The sequence below is a fragment of the Ascidiella aspersa genome, chromosome 9 (assembly GCF_963924565.1).
Source record: "Ascidiella aspersa chromosome 9, kaAscAspe10.2, whole genome shotgun sequence".
Taxonomy (NCBI): domain Eukaryota; kingdom Metazoa; phylum Chordata; class Ascidiacea; order Phlebobranchia; family Ascidiidae; genus Ascidiella; species Ascidiella aspersa.
Genome location: NC_139455.1, coordinates 15,583,105 through 15,605,849, shown reverse-complemented (window position 1 = coordinate 15,605,849; position 22,745 = coordinate 15,583,105). Strand labels below are relative to the sequence as shown.

The window sequence follows — 22,745 nt, the reverse complement described above, 5'->3', positions numbered from 1 at the left end:
AAACTGGCAGAAGGTTCGAAGTCAAAATCCATGACAATAAAGCTCAACAGAATAAGCAAAGGTATTCTTTTAGTTTACTTATGTCATACACAAGGACAGAGACAGTTTTATACCAACTTTACGAGCTGAATGGCCAGACACGTTGAGACCTAAGTCGAAATACGACCCTACATATTTGAATAACGGCGAAGTCCCAAAAACTTACTTACGTCTTAGCTAATTTGTTTTGTAGACCACTATACCAGCAGGATTTTTCCCCGTGTTGAACTTTACGTACCATCTCAGATCAAGAAAATGCTCCGGCAAAATGGATTTTATATTTGGATCTAACATATGTAACGGGGTGGTGGAGTGCAATGAAGGATTTGATGAGATGAACTGCAGTAACCTATTCCATTGTCAAGCAGGCCCAGTTCAGACCGTGTTTGGAGGTAAACTGTAATGTAACAATTCATGAAAAAAGGTTTTATTTCCTTTGATCTTTAGGAAAGGCAGCTATAATTGGGCTTAAGCTGCAACAACAGAAAGTAATAAAAGTGACTTAAATTTGTAAATGTAAGAAAATTTTGAATGTAGAAAAGTTAATAACAAAACATAAGAATAACCTTTGAGTATCAATAACATTTTTTGTTCATAATGTTTAATTGACATGTCAATATACTTACCCCAGTGTTGCATTTGCAGTGAAAACAAAAACCGCCATCCCTGAGGAAAAATTGTGCAACCTGACACCGGACTGCGATGACTGGAAGGACGAGCTAAACTGCTCCAAAAGCACGCACTTTTACTGCACGGATAAGAAGCCACTGTTCGTTCCACGTGACAAGGTTCAAGACGGAGTCGTGGATTGTGAGGATGGTTCAGACGAATGTCCTCCCGAGTATTTGCAAAACGATGCCCTGGCTTCCAACACCCAAATGATAAAGTGGCGCGCACTGGAGATCCTTGTTTGGTTTATGGCTGTCCTCGCTTTGCTGGGAAACCTGGCGGTTTTCGTTCAAACCTGCGTCTCTCTGCGCAAACGTACAACTGCACAGAACCGCCAGCGATTGGGTTTGATAAACCGTGTCCTAATCCTGAACCTCGCCGTTTCGGATTTTATCATGGGAGTCGCCTTGTTGATAATTGGCATTAAGGCGGTTCAGTTTAGCGGTGAGTACTGCATTCGCGACAAAGCTTGGAGATCAAGTAATCTATGTGATATTATTGGTGTTTTGACAGTTCTCTCTTCCGAGACTTCCGTTCTTACGCTAGTATGCATTACATCTTACCGATTGTTTAGCGTCTTTAACCCGATGACATCGCGAAATCTTCGGCTGAGAATTGCCGTTATGTGGATTGTTACCATATGGCTTGGTTCTTTCGCTGTGTCAGTCCTTCCTTTTATACCAGCTCTGTCCAGTTCAATGGTATCGAAAATTCAGATTCGCCCAATTCCCTATTTTCCTACAGACACTGTAGTATTGTCGGAATTACAAACTTTTGCTGGGCGCCTTTCTATCATCAGCAACAAGTCGCAACCCCAAACTGACTTGTGGAATTCCAATTGGTTCGCTTTAGAAAGCTTCCTCGGCGAATTTGACACGCCAGTACCTTCTTCTGTCAGTTCCTATGGTTATTACAGTAGCAGTAGTGTGTGCATTCCAAGGCTATATCGCATCGAAGCCAGTGACAGCGTTAATGCCATGTCGTCAGTTATTATCACGTTTAACTTCGTCGCATTGTTGTATATTGCGTGCGCATACGGGGCAATTTACTGGATCTCACAGCGGCGTAGTGGAATTGTGCAAGGGGCTAAACCCCTCACAAAGAAAAACAACCAAACTAAAGCGTTGCAGCTCAAAGTCACGATACTAATCGCTACTGATTTGTGCTGCTGGCTTCCAATCTGTATCATGACATTTCTCAGCATGGGTGGTGCTATTTTATCGCCCATGTCTTACGCCATTTCTGCCATTCTTCTTTTGCCAATCAACAGCTCCCTGAATCCGTTGATTTACAGCAGCTTGCCGCAGGTGGTTTTTAAGAAGTTGAGAACCTGTGTTTTAAAGTCTAGAAAACGATTATCCTCGATAGCATTCAGAAGACATTCTCACGTCACAAATTCTATTGTAACGATGAACTCCACTACTAAATCAACTGCACTTTAAATATTAATTTGGTGTTTACATTACAACAACAAGCAATTTGCTTATATTAAAATAAAGATAACTTGTATGAATATTGAATGTGTGATATTGCCAAAAAGAAGACGATTTCCACCGTATACTACCATAGGTATAGGAAAACAGTTCTAAAATCTGAGATTAATTTTTACAGCAAATGGTAAAGTTCTCGTTCTCTCAAATGGTAAAGTTGCTTTGCAGATTGGAAGTGAGAGAACTGAGTTAACGAAAATAGAATTTCGGTACTTCAGTCAAATAATGCATAAGTTTGGGGAATTGGCATGTAGCATATGTTTGCGTTTTATATCATTAGTTCATTGGGTTATTCGCTGTTTTGCTGCATGAACTTTGCAAACTTTGTGTACAATACATGTAGTGTAGGTCTATGGTTGGGGGATTATTGCCAACATTTTACAATACTTTGTGAATTGTGACGTTAAAGCGGTTATTGATAACTATTTCGCCAACATGGAATGCTTTGAATATGAAACTTGACATGGTTAGACCAGTGGTTCTTAACCTTTTTTCAGCCGCGAACCCTTTGGTATTTTTCCTATGCCTTGCGCCCCCCTACGAAAAGCAATTCGGCATTTTTAATCAAATATCACTGAGACAACTTTAAAATAGTGAAGGGTATGTCTGATATAAGTTATTGCATGGTGTTTTTAATATTTTTCCGAATTTCGTTTCGCGCAATACCGACTTCAATTATTGCTGGTCGAGCGACGCGTGAGTTTATTAGGTTGAATTGGCGCTAAACTGTAAAACAGGAGGCTTTTCGCATTGGGCACACAGCAAATTGCTCGTGCTCGACGCATTGATTTTTATCGAGCTGATATTGACAAATGTGTTGTGAGGGCATTTACTCAACAGTTGTAAGGCTGTGATGTCAAAAGCAAGTAAAAATGTCAAGCGCAAAAATTAAACATTCCGGTATTGTGTTTCAAAAGGTGTGACGACACACAATACAACGGCAATATTGTAAAAACATTATAGATTCGCGCAAAAAAGTTTGAGTCCCCTGTTGCTAGCCTGTTATCATATATAAAATATGGATAAAGAAAAGTTCAAACGGTGGATAACTGTTATCGTTTATCTATAAGTTAGCAAAATTGTAATTAAATAGGGCCGTTATACTTTCGATGATATGAAAAGATGCAATGGCACTCAAAGAGACTTTTGGCTAAAACGTAGTCAGCAAAAGTAAAAACAGAAGATACGCGCGAAACGCGAGAGTTTTTTACAGTTTAAATGTTAAAGTTGGCAAAAACAGAGTTTGCACAGCGCTGTAGGAGTGGTGAACAAGGCAAACGAAACCATTAGAAATATTACAATATTTTTTTACCTTGCTCGCGCCCCCTGAATTGCTTGTCGCCCCCCTATTTAGTTAATCAGCTTAAAACTGTTTTTTTGTTTGACTTTTATAAAATAATGATTGAATTTTGACCTTTAGAGAATACCGTTTTATTTTTTTATAGAATTAAAACTATTGACCTGCATGCAAATAAGTGGCTGCAAACTGTTCGCGAAGTTATTTGGTTTTGCGAACAAATTTTATTCATACGTCATTCCATGACGGAGCTATACTATTTGGCCTGCGCAAAATGACTAAAGCATATCAGACGAACTATGTTGTTATAAATCATATTTGTAATGTTACAAGGTTAAAACGTGAAACTCCAACAAACTCATGGCAGTACAAACACAAGCGGCTATAATTCAAATTAAAAAATTGAAACCAAAACTTTTCATAAAACTTGCAGTTTTTAATAAATTTTGTTAGAAGCACAATAAAATATTTGAAATTTAGACCTATTAACTTTTACGACTGAATGGTATTTAGCAGGCAATGTTCTTCCAAAAGTGATTCTAATTCCACCGTTACCAAGTGGTAGGATTGAGCAACTTTTACTCACCCTTCTTAAGGGTTTTATATTTGTATAACCCCATGGAAGTTGTCCAGGATCCAGTTCAGCAAACTTTTTCACCGAAAGCGATTCGCACGAACCATGCCGTTATCTTTTCTTTAGTATAGATCAGGGCAGGCGCGGATCTAGGATTTTAATTTGGGGAGGGCCATGCATTTTTGTCAGATATGACTTCACATTTTTTCCGATATAACGTCACAAAAGTATACCATTGCGTGACGTCATATTTCAGGTAAAAATAACATCGGCTGGCCAAATAAACTAACTCCTGCAAAATAACGCGAAGAACAGACCTTTTGAAAGCACGAAAAAGTAATAAGGTTAGCCTCTACAGTGGACCGGTTTCCTAATTGGACCCGGTATGAAGAATATCGCTGAAAGACGCCACCATGTATTCTCTACACATCTTGCTTTTTCCCGAAAAGGCGAGAGCAACCGCACATGCCACCGAAAAAGCGCCGAGGCCACGTCGCAATAAAACCATAGCGTTGTCTGCTGCGGTCAGCTGTGGTTCTTTCATGACACTTCTGTCAATTTTCAAGTTACTGTATAGTTGTTTTTTGCCAAATAAGGTTGCTGAAATGAGCAAAACTCTATGCGGGGTTAATTCTAACATCAGATTATTCAAATCCTTACACAAGGGTCGGCAACCTTTGTGTAGTAGTCGCGGGCCAAAACCAAACTCAGAAAGGTCTCTGCGGGCCGCACAAGATATGTTAAATGAGAATTTGTGTTATTACAACTTTATGACAATTGTGAATCAGGTGGGCCTCGGATTTGTTTGCACTTGAAACGTGTTTATAATAATAACTTTTAAGGAGGCAGTTAAGTCTTGGCGCAAATTCGCTAAAAAAAGCGTATACTTGGTTTAAAATTCGAGTCCACACGTCGTCATTCCCCTACTACTATTAAAAAAGTGTAATAAAACTACTATGAGATAACACGATAGATGTTTAAATTTAATCTATTTTAGTGTTTGTTACCCATTTGGGGCACACCGGCGAGCGAAGCGAGCGCGAATTTTTTGGTATACCGGAAAATTTTTCGCATTTACACGCTTAAAATAGTCAAAAAGTATTTGAAATGGACTCGTGTTTAATTAGTCAAAGAGGCGGCGGGCCGGATGAAGTATATTATGGCAGGCCTGGTTCTGATACAGATTGGCATTAACAACAAAAAAGCTTTTAATTGTACTTGGATTTAAGTTAGTTATTATATAGTCGAGGTCAGCGTACGGTCACTTAAGCCGTTTCTGCAAATTTGTAAAAACGCCGCTTTGCGCGAGTGCGCGAAACGAATTTTACAATTATTTTGAAATATTCATTATATGGCGCCATAAGCTCGTACACCACTACAAAGCTTAAAAATATGTCTTATTTTGGCGAAAATAGGCCATACTACCTAGGGAACCGCGAAAATAAGCTGCCTATGAAAATGTTTGGCACGCGAGTTGTAAATATTTTGACATTATTCATAAACTGACACACTGCATACAAAAGGTTGCCGACCCCTGATCTACAGTATAACAAAACAGACGAACCTGTTCAAATGGCTCTGTGGCCCATTGAAAATTGCTGGCCTAGTATTGGGCCATGGCCCACAGTTTGGGAACCACTGGTATAGATGGTGACGCGACGAATATCGTTTTTACGAACGTATTTTTAATTGCCTTATAGATCAAGGACCAATCGAACTGGAAAAATATTACGCTTTTAATAGTGCCAAAGAAGGCGCTTACTTTTGGAGATCATAGTAACTGTAAATGTTGACAGGTGTTTATGTCTGTCAGGGCAGATCCAACAGATATGGAATAAGATAGTATTTTAGACTACATGCGTCCACTAACAATTCCGCAAAATGAAACATTTAATATAAGCAGCCTTTAATTTATGATTCATTCGTTTCCGTTTGGATATGTGTTCTACGTGCGTCCAACAAAAGTTTTGAGCAATATAAAGATATTTCCGTGGAGTGATAGTTTACAAGATGCGAAATAGGGAATGGCGTTTCATCATATGTTGTGGCTTTCGTTCCTTAACTTGAGAGTCGTGACTAAGAGCACGTTATTGCTTTCGTAAACAGTTTACTGGGTCGATATCGAGCTTTTCAACATCCGCTGTGTACATGCATGTGGTAGATATTTATCCTTTGTTTTTTTTTTGGTTTAGAACGACTTGGTTCACGTTTGAAGGCTCAGATGTGACTCATATACCAACCTGCTTGCTAGATAGCCTACCATTTCACATATCAGGCAACTTTGTTTTTTAAGTCCGTGCAGTCTTGTCGGTAACTTGACGGTTAGTTTTTGTTTAGTGGAAATATTGCAGCAGTCTCCGGCGACAATGAACATTTAGGTTGTAGCGTACTGTAATCATGAATAAAATAAAGGTTTGTTCAAAAATAAAACAGTGCGTATCATTTTAGATAAATTGCCTACGGTAAAACTTTGATTTATTTGAAAAGTATACAAAAAGAGAAATGCGGTTATCGGTCGTTTCGACTTTGGTGGTACTGAACTGTGTTTTACAAATGGGTAAGTGTGGTTTCAATCAACATTTGTAAACTGCTTAGCCTTTGTATATTCTGTTCTTAACACTGGTGTTACGCTTTGTTATGGTAGTTATTGCAAAAGGCGAAAAAGAGCTAAATCTTCCAAAAGCATTTGCTGTTTCCCTTTTTGTTACCCGTAGACTGACAAAAACTCTAAAGAGGCCTCATAAAAAATATTTTGTTTTAGCCGTTATTATGACGCCATACGTGTTTATATTGCTATAGGTAAAACTGAAAATCATTCCTCTGGAAAAGCAGTAAGTCATATGTACCGGCTTAGAACCATTTCCAAAGGATACCAACATTTTTATATACGCACATTGAATCTCTCATCAACCATTTAGTAGTTTACTGTGAATTAATAGGTTTTTAAATTGATAAGGCTCTCAATAACAAGAGTTTTCTTAACTGAAATGCTGACAAATCAGATCCATTCTTTAGGCGTTCATTATTCATTAGTAGGGCGATTATTTTTACACTTGGCCGAAAAGTTCAAATTTTGCTACATTTACAGTTACACGTTGGGTCATTCAAAATCGTTTCGAAAAAAGCGTCACAATAATCGCTTACAAAACTAAAAACTTGCGCTTTGCGCCAACACTTTACTGCCTTTTCAAATGTAATTAAACACGTCTTCAAGTGAAACACTATCCGATACCAGCCTGATTCACAGTTGTTCTAAAACTTTAATAACACAATTATTAATTAACTTTTTAGGCTAAAACGATTTTTCTAAAAATATGGTATGGTACAATACAAAAATAAATAATATTCTCGTTGAGCATCTTTTGCATTAACGTATAGTTAAAATAGACAAAAATACAGATTTGTTACTTGACTTCCTCTCCTGGAACCGCTTCTTGGGGCACCCGTGTTTCATTATTTTTAATTAAGATGACTTTTAGCTCAAAAAGCGGAATTTCTGTTATTAACAATGTTTCTGAAAAATGCAGATAATTGCAATCGAAATTTTTGTTGAAACCTTATATGGTCTAAAATGCTATAATCGCAAAGGGAATACACAACAACACGCGCAAAGTAACAATATCTTAAGCAGAATAATCTAATCAACATGGAAGTAAGATTATGAATGACATAACAAAGCCATAAACGCAGTAATACCGAGAAATAAGATCTAAAATTTGTTATTCCAACACGCATTAGCAGAATTAGCCCTTTATGGAAAGTGCTAGGCATTCATTTAGGCTACCATTGAAGTTTGATTTTTAATCCTCGCCGGAATATTTTGAATTCTGCTCATTGAATACTCGTATAATGCAAACCATTACTACCTATCTGGCCCTCTGGGTTTAAAGTGCAAATGTTTCCCCTCTTGGTTTAATGTGCAATGTTTTATCTTTTACTTTTCTTGTATTTCTTAAACAAGGTTATTATACAAATAACCGTGTGGCAAACTTTTTCGCAACCATCCCAAAGTTTTGTACCTCAATAAGAACTGACAATTTTGCAAAAATAATTAGTGCTTTATATTCGTCCTACTACAAAATAACTAAACTTAATAGCAACACTGCTATCAGTTACCTACAGGCAAATCTTAAAATTCTGTGTATCTTCATCATAAAACAACAAAAGAACGAAAACTAATCAATTTTGGTATATTATACTACCAAATGTGGAACTATAAGGTAGAAGAATTACGCTGTGACTAAATTTACGTGTACGATTATGGTGGGGAGCATGTGGTTAACCATCACTTGAAATTGCAACTTGCATTATAGGGCTTGGTCATCAGATCATTTCTGTCCACAAAGTGTCCGTTTTCACATAAGCTACTTCCAGCTACTTTTAGTCAAATCAATTACTGCAGGTGACTGTTCATGTGTATATGTTTTTTTAGAGCCACCCAAGTTGTTAATTGTATTGCCGGGTGTACTGTATTCAAAAGCCTTTATTAACGTGTTGCCGATAGACGGCAAACAAATTTATACTACTCAGCTTGCTAAGCTCCGTTTATTATTTTTGAATTTTTAGCTTCGCGAAAATTTGCAAAATACCCTTGTTTTTAGTTTAGAGACGAACTTAAATAGCTTAATATTGTATTAAGGTAACAACTATCCTTCGAAGACGCTTTGTCGACCCGAAGATGGATACTTTCGTTGCTTAACACGTGGTGTTGGCTGCATCGACAGGGAAATGGTTCGAAAATACGCTTACGACTGTAGAAATGGCAGCGACGACACTCACCGTAAGATGAAAATCTATATATACAGCCTATTTTCTAGATATTTCAAAACTGCAGGTGTACCCTAGCTTAAAAAAGATACCCCAGGACAAACGTTATAAATTTAAATTCACTAGCCTTTTTTAAATTAGCGTAAATGTGTCGTATCCAAGCGACAAAGGTTTTATTAGTTAAACAATATCAATCATCAACGTATATGTCCTTTAGCCGCCCTGAACTGTACGGACGACGAATTTCGCTGCCGCATCTCGTTGAAATGTACCCCAAGATATCTGATCAACACTGAACGGAGTTGCAGGGTAAACGAAAGTTTGTTGCTGCCTTGTCGAGAAAACGGTAAGTATAGTAGAAAACTAAACAACCTATACGAATGCAACTTAAATAGAACAAGTTAGCTTTTACAACCCGATAAAGAACATTATCCGAAATGGGGCATTCGCATATTTTTCACATGCAACGAAAAATAAAATGTTGCACTGTTTGTATCTGTATCGTCATTAAAAATGTTTTGCAGTAATAGAAGATAAAACTGCTTAAATATACCTCAAATTTATGCAAAACCCAACAGAACTGCTGATGTTATTCACAATAGGTTAAGTCAGGGGTCGGCAACCTTTCGTACGCAGTGTGCCAGTTTATGTATAATGTCAAAATATTAACAACTCGCGTGCCCAACATTTTTCTATGTTTGGTTTCGCACTGGCAATCAGGGCTGTGGAGTCGGTTAAACCCAACCCGAGTCCGACTCCGGACAAATATCAGATTTCATCACGCCCCGAGTCCGACTCAGCCTTTGTATTTCACCAATTTACGTAACTAAATTAAGGTGGGTGGATATTCCGCAATCCACTCATAGGGTCATGGAAAATATGCCACGAGCATATGCTATTCCACCTTAACCATTTACAGTTTGCTGCCATATCAGTTTCGAAATTTGGTACTGCTCATGCGGACACGTAGGAATCGGGTAGATTTACCTGGTCTTCTTCGACTCCCGAGTGCGACTCAGCAGCCCTGCTGTGATCTGACATCTAATTTACGTATCTTTTTTGAAATATACTTCGATGCTTTTAAGCCGATACCTAGAAGTGTTTAACTATCAGTTTAGCTTTTTGTTGGTTTCTCAGTCGCACAAAAACACACGTGCTTACTTTTAATGTAGAACAGTGGTTCTCAACCCTAAAGTTTAGGATTGAAACGAGTTGTAGCCTACTTTTAAATAGTTGGGCACAACACTTGCAGTATTGTGACGTAAGATGAAGTCCAAAGTAGACCGTTAACTCTATGTTACATCACAATGCTGCAAATTACGGAACTGGCTAAGTTCTAAATTTGATGGACAAGCCGCCTTAAACATCTTGCTTTTGCAATTGAGATATAAATTTGTAATACATTTGGCGGACCGGCAGAAAAGTTGACGCGGACCGGCGGTTGAGAACCACTGATTTAGAATGCCCTGCTTTAACGTAGTAAATCTTACGCCAAATTTAGGGCATTGCGACGTAATACGAACGGTTGGTAAACAACAAGTATGCCCACAAAAAATAATATTAAATACAACACAGTTACGACACGCGTGCCAGGGGTTGCCGACCCCTGGGTTAAGTCATTAGCAAAAATAGTAAGTAGTCAAAATGTATTTTTATCAAACTAAAACGTTAACTATACTAAAATTGGTAAACTTGTCCAACCACGGGCGATACTTTGATAGAAAACATTAAAAACATAACATATCGCAAACCCGCAGTTTCACAGAAGAAATGGGAGTGAAAAACAAACCAAATTTTATAAAAATTATTTCTGAAATCAACCCAATTGGCTCAAGTCCAAGTCAATTCATTTTTCTGAAAGATCAATCAATTCATTTAAAATAAGTGACTTAAGTGCAAACAATTCTGGTTATTAAACTTATTATAACAACATTGTAATTAAGGCCTAAACCTAAATAATGCAATGAGGGCAATGGTAAATTAGGAACATTAACAGGTGAGAAACTAACAGCACAGACTTTTTGTAAATTGTGTAATTGTATAAGACAGAACATGTAGTCCAAAAGATTCGACAAAGTTAAGTATTTGCGGTCAAAGCATTTTATAAATCATAGATACTGTTCAATCTAAACACAACTCATATGAACTTAAAATATATATAAAAACAGCGTTTTATGACAGAGTTCGCGTGCACTTTGAGCAAGATATGCATCCCACGCTGGATGGTAATGAACGGAGTGCGGAACTGCGACGGGATGCTGATTAAAGACGACAGCGACGAGAAGCAAAGCTTGCCATTCTGCCTTCCATCAGAATTTTCCTGCCTCTCGACAAGCAACAACAGTCTAGTAAACAATAACAACAGCAGCAGTCTTCAGTGTATTCCAAGGGAGTGGGTTGCAGATGGAGTGAAGGACTGCGCCAACGGACGAGACGAAGCGTTGATACTCTCAACCTGCAATAACGCCACAGAGTTTAGGTGTGAGGCTGATCAGCGCTGCATCGCAAGGTACCGGGTCGTGGACGGATACCGCGACTGTACGGACGGATCCGACGAGCTGCGAAGCCTCCAGTGCGATCCGAGTCGCGAGTTTCGATGCACAAATGGAGGACGCTGCATCCCGCGCTCGTGGAGGGGGAACAAGATGACAAACTGCAAGGATGGAAGCGATGAACTGGCGCCACCTAGCAACGAGACGTGCGTCGAAGGAGAGTTCCACTGCCACAACAAAAAACGCTGCATTCCGAGGTTAAATCATAAAGGCTTGGTTGCCGGTTTGTTTAATTGTATTTAATCCTTTTTTCACATTATTTGGCCTAATAGGAATATTAAAATTTCGTGATATGTCGTGTAACGAGGTTGTAATTTTGGGTTGAATTTAATAACAGGTATGATGCTATAATTCTTTAATAAGTGAAAACAAATAGTTGTTTTCAATAAACTCTTTAAAGCAAAGTATTATAAGTCTTGTTGTACAAATCAACGTTAACTAATAATAGTTAACATTTCGTGAAGTACAGCGGTACTTATATATATATATATATATATATATATATATATGTTAGCAGATTGTGTCGCATTTCGTATAGTTAAAAAGGCAATATTGCAAAAGGTACCTACTATGCGATGGAATGGATCACTGCGGCGATTGCAGTGATGAGATCGAAAGCTGTCTAGAGCCGCGGATGTTTCGTTGTCAAACGGATCCGAAAACGTGCGTGTTTCGTACGTACTCGTGCGATGAGTACCAGGACTGTCCGGGTCGGGCTGACGATTTCCGCAACTTACCTGGGTTTAAGTGTTACAAGTCAGTGTTCGGCATCACCAAGAATGTCAACTATTGCGTGTTGCCTCAGTGGTCGCTATTGGACAATTATGCCATGTGCAACGACGATTCGGATCTTTGTTACACGTAAGAAAATCTATGATGATATGAATTTAAGGTGATGTTAAAACCTTAAAAAGAACACTTTTTACGCTGAAAAGTAAACGTGGTATAAGACAAACCACTTTAAGTAGGGAACAGTTAAATATTTTATACCAACAGTTTTTGTAGCAGTTTACTGTTTTTACCGGCACTTGACTTAATACTTGATCTCCATCCAAAAAATATTTTGTTATTTGAACATTGTGCTTTTGCAGGACTAAACTGATATTAGTTTAGAGACTGATGCGAGTGAACGCTGATATTGACACCCCTCCATTTGCAAAAATTGAGGTTGAAGGTTTCGTGTTCCAACAGCTTAGCCACAGTAATGGATTAAACGTATCTGAGTTATTGAATTACATCAGATTGGCAATCAACTTACAAAAATAGCTTAAGGTCCATGGCACAGAACTAACGGTCCAACATAATACCTTCTGTCCGTTACATTATTCTAGTTGAGTGAATTAAGCCATTGTCCAATTGCATTCAGTTCAGTTGAGTTCGTTTGGTTAAGTTAAGATCAGTTTCGTTAAGTCCCGTTTGGCTTCATGCCAACGGCTTTTGTACACGTTGCATGGCCATGAATCGTTTAGCAGAGGGGTGTTAACGTAAGGAAATAACATCTTCATGTTACTTTACGCGGTCAATGTTTTATGGTGACAGGAATGAGTTTGGGTCACGTCATTAAGTTGATGGTTATAAAACTTAGTTTTGAATAATAACAACAAATAATTATAAGACGTCCCCTATACTTTTACCACATTAATTTTTTTTATCTCACGGGCCTCTATCCAATTAGTTAAATACTAGACAAAATACCCGGTGTTACATAGGCCTAATAGAGTATTTACCGTTTCCTTAAACTTGGAATTACATACTTTGGGACGACTGCCTGTCCCGGTGCTGTAAAGTGGAAAGTAATTATTGTGACAATAAGCGATGTGAACACATAGTCACATAATCACTATAATCTATTATGCTTTGCTTATTCGTGTAAATTTGTCCAAGTCGCGTTTTTAACCGATGATTTAATATTGATTGTGCCAATTTACCTTGCAACGAGAAATTAACCGCAAAAAAGGGACAATTAGCCAGCTAGTGGGACATTATAACCCTGGTCCTATTGTTTTTCCTTCGATGCGCTAAAATTCAAAGTGACAGAATTAATGTCGACAAATATATGTTAGATACTTGCATCTGATTTACGTCCTTGTCTGAACCAAATAAAAATCAATGTAAAATGCATTACAACATACAATATGGCTTACGGCATCTTCTAGAATAGACCTAAACTTTACGAAGCTATAATATGTTGAAGACTGGATAAGTAATATGAAGTACATCGGACCTATCAAAAGACCTTATAGTGAACAATAAGCCTAAAAGTAATAGCAATTGAATTCTAATCTTACTAATATTGTAGAAGCAATTGTTTTAACAGACTCCATGAAGATTTGATTTGATGCACCATATTACCCCGAACGACTTTTTCCTGCTTTTTTCCAGCAACGGAATTTTTAACTGCGCGAAATGCTTGCAATCCAACATGACGATCGCCAAGCGTCAAGTTTGCGACGGCGTGTTCGACTGCCCAGACCTTAGCGACGAGTGTCTCTGCTCACGTGACCAGCTTTCCGCCAATCGCTCGCGCGACCTTTGTGACCAAGTTTGCTACGGCGAAACGTCGACTTCGACTGTTTGCGCGAAATGCGTGGAAAGAGAGATTAAGTGTCCGCAAACGGGAGCCTGTATCTCTAGAAAGCAGGTTTGCGATGGGGTCGTCGACTGTTCGATTTCAAAAGTTGACGAGAGAAACTGCGGATGGGATATTGTCACAACCAAACCTAAGCTGGCATATGACTTTCTGTGTGATGGCTTTTCCAATGCCAAAATTTTGTTCAGCTCATATATGGGCGTTATATTGCCAATCAATGCTAAACGGTAAGACACCTTTAAGTAAAACAGACTATATGTATAGGAGCAATATTTGTTATGTAAAGCAGTGATTCCTTTGTTTTCCTTTGCATCCCTTCGGAAAAGTTTGCGGGTCGATCTTGTGACGCACCCCTTTTCTTTTTGTTAATTCGTTGAATTGTTTGTTTTTAAGAAGAACTTTGTCAAAGACAAGCAATACTAACTGCATATTCTGTATACATTCAAATAGAGTGAAGGGCTAGATAACAGTTATTGCTTTTTTTAATTTTACACAGCAGGAGTTAATTGGCTGAGTGTCTGGTTCTAAAAAATATTACACCGTGGTAGATTTTTTTGATGCAGTTCTGTATATATATGCCTGTGACCACCAGCTTGTACGGTGGCCGCATTTATGTCATCCTGCACTAAGTCAAGCGCGTTAGTGTGTGCATAACTAAAGTAATAAATTGCTGGGCAGTTCTAGATTACAGATGTTTAAATTGCTTGATAAAACTAAAAGAGGCCATTACATTCAAATTGGATTGATGAACGTAACAAACCGGTAGTTGTTGAGCAATTTTATATTGTTTTTACATCATTTTTTTAGGTTTTGCGCTTCTAATTATATATATTTTTTTAAATAAAAACACACACTAAACACATACTAAATTATATTTTTTTAGTAAAACAAACACTAAAAAAAGTATTTTGCAACAATCTCCATTAGCATGATAAACGTGTTCTATCCCAGTCACGTATTGCGATTTGATCAGTAATCATTAAACGCCATTTCAAAGGTCTAAGCAACAATATTTAAACTCTATTAAAACAAATAATAAATGAGGAACGAAATGGCAAAAATATATTTTAACATAAGCTACGGTTATATCATTAGACATCCTAACAAAAATGTATTGATAACAAACCGAAGACAATATTTTTAATCCGCCGTGTTGAATACCCTCTGCCATAAAGTTTTAGTGCCATTATATTACGGTAGTTCGTCACCATCTAGCATTAGACCATTGGTCACGACCGAGCATTAGACCATTACGGAGCAATGTTTTTTAATTAGGATAATGATTGCTAAACTTTGTTAATGGCATTAGTATTAAGGCGAAAAGGTTTACGTAAGTTTAGGCCTATATATTTTTATACTATGTTAATTAAGATTTTCGTCTTTCTTCTACAATATAATTAATAAATGTAAGGGTCGAAAAGTCTGGAAACTTATGTTTGGCCTGCAGATGAAACGGTTACAAAAACATACACCGCTTAAATTGTAATCCTGTTTCTGTTTATGTAGTAAACACGACCCGGTAATACAGCGTCTTTACAATGTAAGAAACAACTTATTACATATGGCTTCACACGTTTTAAATGGATGCGCTTTTCAAGAACCGGAAGCTTAGGCGCTGCCGCAAATAAATTACGGGTGGCGTTGGTTCGCGTAATATCAGATAAACGTCATTTTATAAAACACAGAACTATGACGTTACAACGTGACGTCATAACGTAACGTCACAAAAAAAAAAATTTTTCAAAATGGATAAAACATTTAACAAACATATTGCAGATTCGCGCAAAGTGCGATAATGTTTGCGTGTATTTAGTTCAGGGATTCCTAACCTTTTTTATACGGTGGCCCCCTTTAAAAATTTTGAGCAAGTAATGGCCCCCCTATTTCTTTCAACCATATGCTAAAATAAGAAACATCATTTTTAATTAAAAAAGAATGGTTTGTGCAGTAACCGGTAGTTAGAACGGAGTAGACTTAGAGATGATAAATTAAAAATATATATTTTTTTAATTTTTTCATGGCCCGCTTAAAAAAGACTCATGGCCCGCTTAAAAAAGACTCATGGCCCACAAGTTGGGAACCCCTGATTTAGTTTAAAAAAGAATAAATAAAGTTTCGGGCCACGTCCTTCATCCTGGATTCACGCCTGCAGGAATTGGTACAAAACAAATGGCATTTCATTGCATGGTTTTCCTAGGCAACTTGACTAATTATGTTTTTCGTCGAAACAAGGTGTGATGGAAAAGTGGAATGTGCATTGTTTGAAGACGAGTGCAGCGACCGGGCAAATTGTTCCGAGAAACCTGCTGTCTGCGACCAGATTCCAATAACAACTGTACGTATAGCATTTTACATTTTGCATAAGGTTTTCTAAAACCGCTATAATTTTTCTTTGAACCACGTATGCCTTATATCTGTGTTTTCCAAAATGCTGACTTTTTTCTAATTTTTACAATAACTCGTGATGCCCTCCAATATAAAAAAAAATAAAAAAAATCTCTACAGTTAAAGTTATATTTAAAAACGAGAAATAAAACGTAACGAAATCATATAGCGAAGTTTATTAGGATGGGTGAAATTGCTTCGCTTCATTCTATTTACCTATTTCGGATTGGATTTAGGACGGCAAACGATCCGTTCGCATAAAATACATCGAAAGTTGTAACCTAGTCCCCAACCTTTACATAGCTAGATCTATGAATATCCAGGATTTTCTGTTTTTTATCATGACAATTGTTCAGAGATGAAAACAATGTCACAAAATTACGTCAAAGCGTCATGTCACAAAGTTACATCTAAACGCAACGCCATACAGAAGTAACACTAGGAAGCTTTAGGTTTAAGATGTTACTTATCGAGGTTGCGATGAGACGCTATGCTTCAAACCGATTCGATAAACGTGTAAGAAAACACTCTAGAAACATAGCTCTAAATCGTGCAAAGCGCGTACTTTTGAGTTTCCGCAGATAAAACAGGGAAAATAACGGGTTATTATTTTGGGTGGGGGGAATAATTAATATTTACTTTCATTATATTTTAATTAAAGCAAATTTTCTTCATTTAAATATTAATTATATCGTAGTTTTGGGTCTAGATACAGTGTGACAGCACTTAGTTGCGCCGAAAATCTTGTTATAAATAGCTTTTAATTATCTTGGCCTTAAATAAATCTGTCGGGCGCGTGGTAATGCAGGCAGTCTTGGTGGTCACGGTCATGCTTTCGCAGTAAAACTGCGTGGTCACTTCATGACGAAACTACGTTTTTTAAATAAAATTCACGACAAAAAAACACTTATGTAAAGCTATGGTCTATATGGTCTATATGGTCTATAGCTTTACATAAGTGTAATTCCAACGTAAACCAATAATTACTGCGCCTTAGGGACGCGTTTTGGAATTGATCAAGATAGGAATCTCTAACCTTGGTACCCGAAAAAACCGACCCACTTGATTTGCAAAGAGGCCATCTGCTTTTTTACGGCAAACCGATTGCATGTGACCGGTGTGCTTGCAGAAATTGCAAACAGTGTCCTTGAAACGGCATTCAGGGTTAATATGACCCACTTTACCACATCTTATTTTGTGTCTTGCCTTAGTCTACGAAATTCGCGCACCTTGTTCACTACAGGCCTCGGTTTTGTTCCGTAAACTGTGTTTCTTTAGCTACCTTGGCGGCATTCTCGATTTGTATAGCGACTTGTTCAGCACGGAAAAAGGGTAGTTCGTCGCATCGAATTTTAAAAAGGGCTTTAAGCACTGCTTCGTTATTGACCGAGCAAATGAAACGTGTGCGAAGCGACTCGACAATGGATCCTCGATTGTAAAGAAATCGCAAGTGCTGGCGTCTTGACGGATCCGCGCAGCCAACTGTTGAATGGATTCACCCGGCTTGCGTTGCATGTCGTTCCAGAATTTGAAACGTTCATGAATCACGAAGCGTTTTGGGTCGAACTGCTCCTTCATAAAGGCAAATATCTCATCGGATGTAAGGTCGTTGATTTGCTTGGCCAGTGAACTTTGAGCAGCGAGATGGAAAAGCGTTATCAGACCAGGCAGCAACAATCTACAAGTATCGTTCTAAAGACTTGCGCTTTTCTATCCTCGGGCACAGCGTGCGCTTCAGCGAAGGTGCTAAAGTAATAATCATCCCAAAGCTCCGTCGTCGCGTCAAATGCTTTGAAGGCGTGGCTGTTGCAGCTGCAGTACTCGACATGAGACGCTCGATGGCTTCTCCTTCATAAGCGCCATCATAACTTCCATTTGTTCGGCGTGGCGGCGCTCTTATGCTTCAATCTGGCTTTGCTGAAGGTTCTGCAGCTGCTGCTGTTGCTGTTGGTTTTGCTGCAGTTGTAGCGGTTGTTGCTGTAGTTGCTTCTGCACCAGTTCCATAACCTTCTCCACAGTGAGGATCTACGTAGTTCGACAGCGGTTTTCCGTTCAGTCGTTCCGCGATCATATTTAATTCGTCTGTTGTATTCGTAAAAGGCTTGTTGCTTTTTTTTTTTTTTTTATTGTGATACGATTTTATTGCACAAGACTGGTCTTCAAGGTTATATGCCATTATTTTGGCATAGGCAATTCAAAAAAGCATTCATGAATAAATTCGACATCAAAGAAAGTCTTGCAATCGCAGCAAATTTTTGCAATCGCAGAAAATTTTTCTACAAAAGTTTCATGGAAATATGTACATGTTGGGGAACTTGATTTAGTCAGATTTCGATTTTGGTTTATTGACTGCAACATAATGACATGCAACAACCAACAAAAACAGTGATACTCCAAGCATGTTCGCAAACACAGCTAGTTGAACGTCCGTGATCATGTTACCGGTATACTCTTGTTTCAACTAGGACCTTGGTAGCTTAAGACGCTGCTCATAGGCGTAGAGGTAAAGCAGAATGAAAGAACGAATAACACGCACGGTTACGGTTATATAGGGCGCAGAATGCAATCACCATTCCAACGTAAACTAATAATTACTCCCCCGTTAGGGACGCTAGCGAAATAGCTAGGCGAGAAACGCGTGTACAAGTCGTGCATGCTGCATGGCAATATACTCATAACGCAACAAACGCACTAAATTAATATGGTGGTGGAACTCTATGACAATTATTTTAGTTTAATAATGTCTTTCACAAGGATAAATACAGTTTTATACAAACTCTACAAGGTAAATGCCCAGACACGTTGAGAGCTTAATCGAATACGACCCGACCCATCTGAATATTGGCCAGGCCCCAATTACGTACTTAAGTCGTAGCTAATTTGTTTTGTAGACCATCATACCAGTAGGATTTATCCCGATGTTTGACTTTGCATTCCATCTGAGATCAAGAAAATGCTCCGGTATACTTGATTTTATATTTGGATCCAACATATGCAACGGGGTGGTGGAGTGCAATGAAGGATTTGATGAGATGAACTGCAGTAACCTATTCCAATGTCAAGCAGGCCCAGTTCAGGCCGTGTTTGGAGGTAAACTGTAATGTGACAATTCACGCAAAATAGTTATATTTTCTATATTTATTTAGGAAAGGCAGTTATAATAGGGTATAGGCTAGAACAATAAGTAAAAAAGTGACCTATATTTGTAAATCTACGAAAAGCTTAAATGTAGAGAAGTTAATAACAAAACATAAAAATAACCTTTGAGTATCAATAACATATTTTGTTTATATTGTTTAATTGACATGTCAATATACTTACCCCAGTGTTGCATTTGCAGTGAAAACTAAAACCGCCATTCCTAAAGAGAAATTGTGCAATCTTAAACCGGACTGCGATGACTGGAAGGACGAGCTAAACTGCCCTAAAAGCACGCACTTTTACTGCACGGATAAGAAGCCACTGTTCATCTCACGTGACAAGGTTCAAGACGGAGTCGTAGATTGTCTGAATGGTTCAGACGAATGTCCTCCCGAGTGTTCACAACACGATGCCCTGGCTTCCAACACCCAAATGATAAAGTGGCGCGCACTGGAGATCCTTGTTTGGTTTATGGCTGTCCTCGCTTTGCTGGGAAACCTGGCGGTTTTCGTTCAAACCTGCGTCTCTCTGCGCAAACGTACAACTGCACAGAACCGCCAGCGATTGGGTTTGATAAACCGTGTCCTAATCCTGAACCTCGCCGTTTCGGATTTTATCATGGGCATTGCCTTGTTGATAATTGGCATTAAGGCGGTTCAGTTTAGCGGTGAGTACAGCATTCGCGACAAAGCTTGGAGATCAAGCAATTTATGTGATATCATTGGTGTTTTGACAGTTCTCTCTTCCGAGACTTCCGTTCTTACGCTAGTATGCATTACATCTTACCGATTGTTCAGCGTCTTTAACCCGATTACATCGCGAAATGTTCGGCTGAGAATTGCCGTTATGTGGATTACTACCATATGGCTTGTTTCCGTCGCTATGTCAATCCTTCCTATTATACCAGCTCTGTCCAGTTTAATGGTATGGAAAATTCAGATTCGCCCAAGTCCCTATTTTGCTAATGACACGATAGTATTGTCGGAATTACAAACTTTTGCTGGGCGCTTTTCCGTAATCAGCAACAAGTCGCAACCCAAAACTGACTTGTGGAATTCCAATTGGTTAGATTTGACAAGCTACCTCGGCGAATTTGGCCCGTCAGTACCAACTTTTGTCAGCTCCTATGGTTATTACAGTAGCAGTAGCGTGTGCATTCCAAGGCTGTATCGCATCGAAAACAGTGACAGCGTTAATGTCATGTCGTCAGTTATTATCACGTTCAATTTCGTCGCATTGCTGTATATTGCGTGCGCATACGGGGCAATTTATTGGATCTCACAACGACGTAAAGGAATTGCGCAAGGGGCCAAAGCCTTCACAAAGAAAAACAAGCAAACTAAAGTGATGCAGCGTAAAGTCACGCTATTAATCGCTACTGACTTGTGCTGCTGGCTTCCAATCTGCATCATGACATTTCTCAGCATGGGTGGTGCTATTTTATCGCCCATGTCTTACGCCATATCTGCTATTCTCCTTTTGCCAATCAACAGCTCCCTGAATCCGTTGATTTACAGCAGCTTGCCGAAGGTGGTTTTTAAGAAGTTGAGAACCTGTGTTTTAAAGTCTAGAAAGCGATTGTCCTTGATGGAATTCAGAAGACATTCTCACGTTACAAATTCTATTGCAACGATGAACTCCACTACTAAATCAACTGCACTTTAAATATTTATTTGATGTTTCTGCTGCAACAAAAAAAATTCGAATATTGAATGGGTGAGATATTACTGAAAAGAAGACGATCTCCACCGTATACTATTATAGGTATAGGAAAACAATTCCAAAATCTGAGTTTAATTTTTGCAGCAAATGGTAAACTTCTCGTTCTCTCAAATGGTAAAGTTGTTTTGCCGATTGGAAGTAAGAGAACGGAATTAAGAGAATTTCGTTAATTCAGTCAGTTTGGGGTGATTAATTGTACAATTTTTTCCTATGCCTTGTGCCCCCCACGAAAAGCAATTGGGCATTTTCAATTAAATATCACTGAGGTAAGTTGAAAATAGTGAAGGGTATTGCTGGTCACGCGAAGCGCGAAATAAACTGAGTTTAATTGGTTGAATTGGCGATAAACTGTAAATCCAGGAGGCTTCTCGCACTGGGCACACAACAAATTGGTCGTGCTCGACACATTGATTTTTATCGAGCTGATATTGACAAACGTGTTGTAGGTGTTACGTGTTCACTTACACATAAAACACCTAAATTAAGTAATTGTCATAAGCCAAATCTTAGAGTTCATATTAATATTAAGTTATTTTATGAAATGATAATATAGGGTTTTAGTATACGTGTTACAGCTTTCGTTTGCCAAACATTTTATTCAGTTACATAATATCATATTTGATGATGTAAAGTTTTCCGTATTGTTGTGTGTAAAATTCCTAAGTTTTCCTGCTTCAGTTCGCCATGTTCTAGCCTGTCATTTAACCTTTATTCTCTCAATCTATAAACAGTCCTGCGGGCGGTGATAAACACGCCTTACCGTCGCCGCAAATTGGCCTTAGAACAGCCAGCCGTAAAGTTGAAAGAGTGCCTAGCTATGTTTGCAAAGTGTCTGCCATTCTTTCATGGCCAAATATGACGTGTAACTTTCTCGCTTTTTATGCCGTGTCTTAGTGTTTTTTCGCGCACTTTTCGCGGAGTCTTTGGCGCAGTCTTAAGCGGACAGTCGCCGTAATACGCGGTGGCTGTCTGTCACACACTAACTTTGAAAACAATATACGTTCATTAATGCTTTTTGATTACGTTTTAATTCACTTTGTAACAATATACTTTTAATTGGTATTTTAGTTGTGGTTTTGACAGGTAGCATATCTGACCAGAAACCTTCGCCAACCAATAAGAATTCACGCGGTTGCATCCTGCCGGACAGCTGTTTAGGGTTAGGTGTCACCCCCAGTACACAAGTCGCGGCGGGGCGTAACAGTAGGTGCATTTAATCCACAGTTGAAAGTCTGTGATGTCGAAAGCAAATAAAAATGTCAAGCTTAAAAATTAAACATTCCTGTATTGTGTTTCAAAAGATGTGACGAAACACAATACAACGGCAATATTGTAAAAACATTATAGATTCGCGCAAAAAAGTTTGAGTCCCCCTGTTGCTAGCAGCTAGCCTGTTATCATATATAAAATATGGATAAAGAAAAGTTTGAACGGTGGATAACTTTTATCGTTTATCTAGAAATAAGCAAAATTGTAATTAAATAGGTCCTTATACCTTCGATGATATGAAGAGATGCAA

General features: G+C 38.4%; 1 protein-coding gene across 1 annotated transcript; it reads left to right on the top strand.

Moving 5' to 3' along the window:
- The first annotated feature begins 307 nt into the window (after positions 1–307).
- Positions 308–21,169, top strand: LOC146133210 (uncharacterized). Its single transcript, XM_083397680.1, has 10 exons — positions 308–431; positions 685–2,015; positions 8,729–8,849; positions 9,054–9,182; positions 11,018–11,585; positions 11,950–12,249; positions 13,771–14,205; positions 16,211–16,313; positions 19,255–19,453; positions 19,704–21,169. Exons 1-10 carry the CDS (start codon positions 308–310, stop codon positions 21,167–21,169), a joined length of 4,776 nt encoding a protein of 1,591 aa, XP_083253806.1.
- Positions 21,170–22,745: the final 1,576 nt, after the last annotated feature.

Excerpts from the sequence above, each read along its gene's own strand:
- LOC146133210 (XM_083397680.1), top strand. The coding sequence starts at position 308 with ATGGATTTTATATTTGGATCTAACATATGTAACGGGGTGGTGGAGTGC. Across the intron at positions 9,183-11,017 it reads GCTGCCTTGTCGAGAAAACG|AGTTCGCGTGCACTTTGAGC; the intron begins GTAAGTATAGTA and ends GTTTTATGACAG. Across the intron at positions 12,250-13,770 it reads GATTCGGATCTTTGTTACAC|CAACGGAATTTTTAACTGCG; the intron begins GTAAGAAAATCT and ends GCTTTTTTCCAG.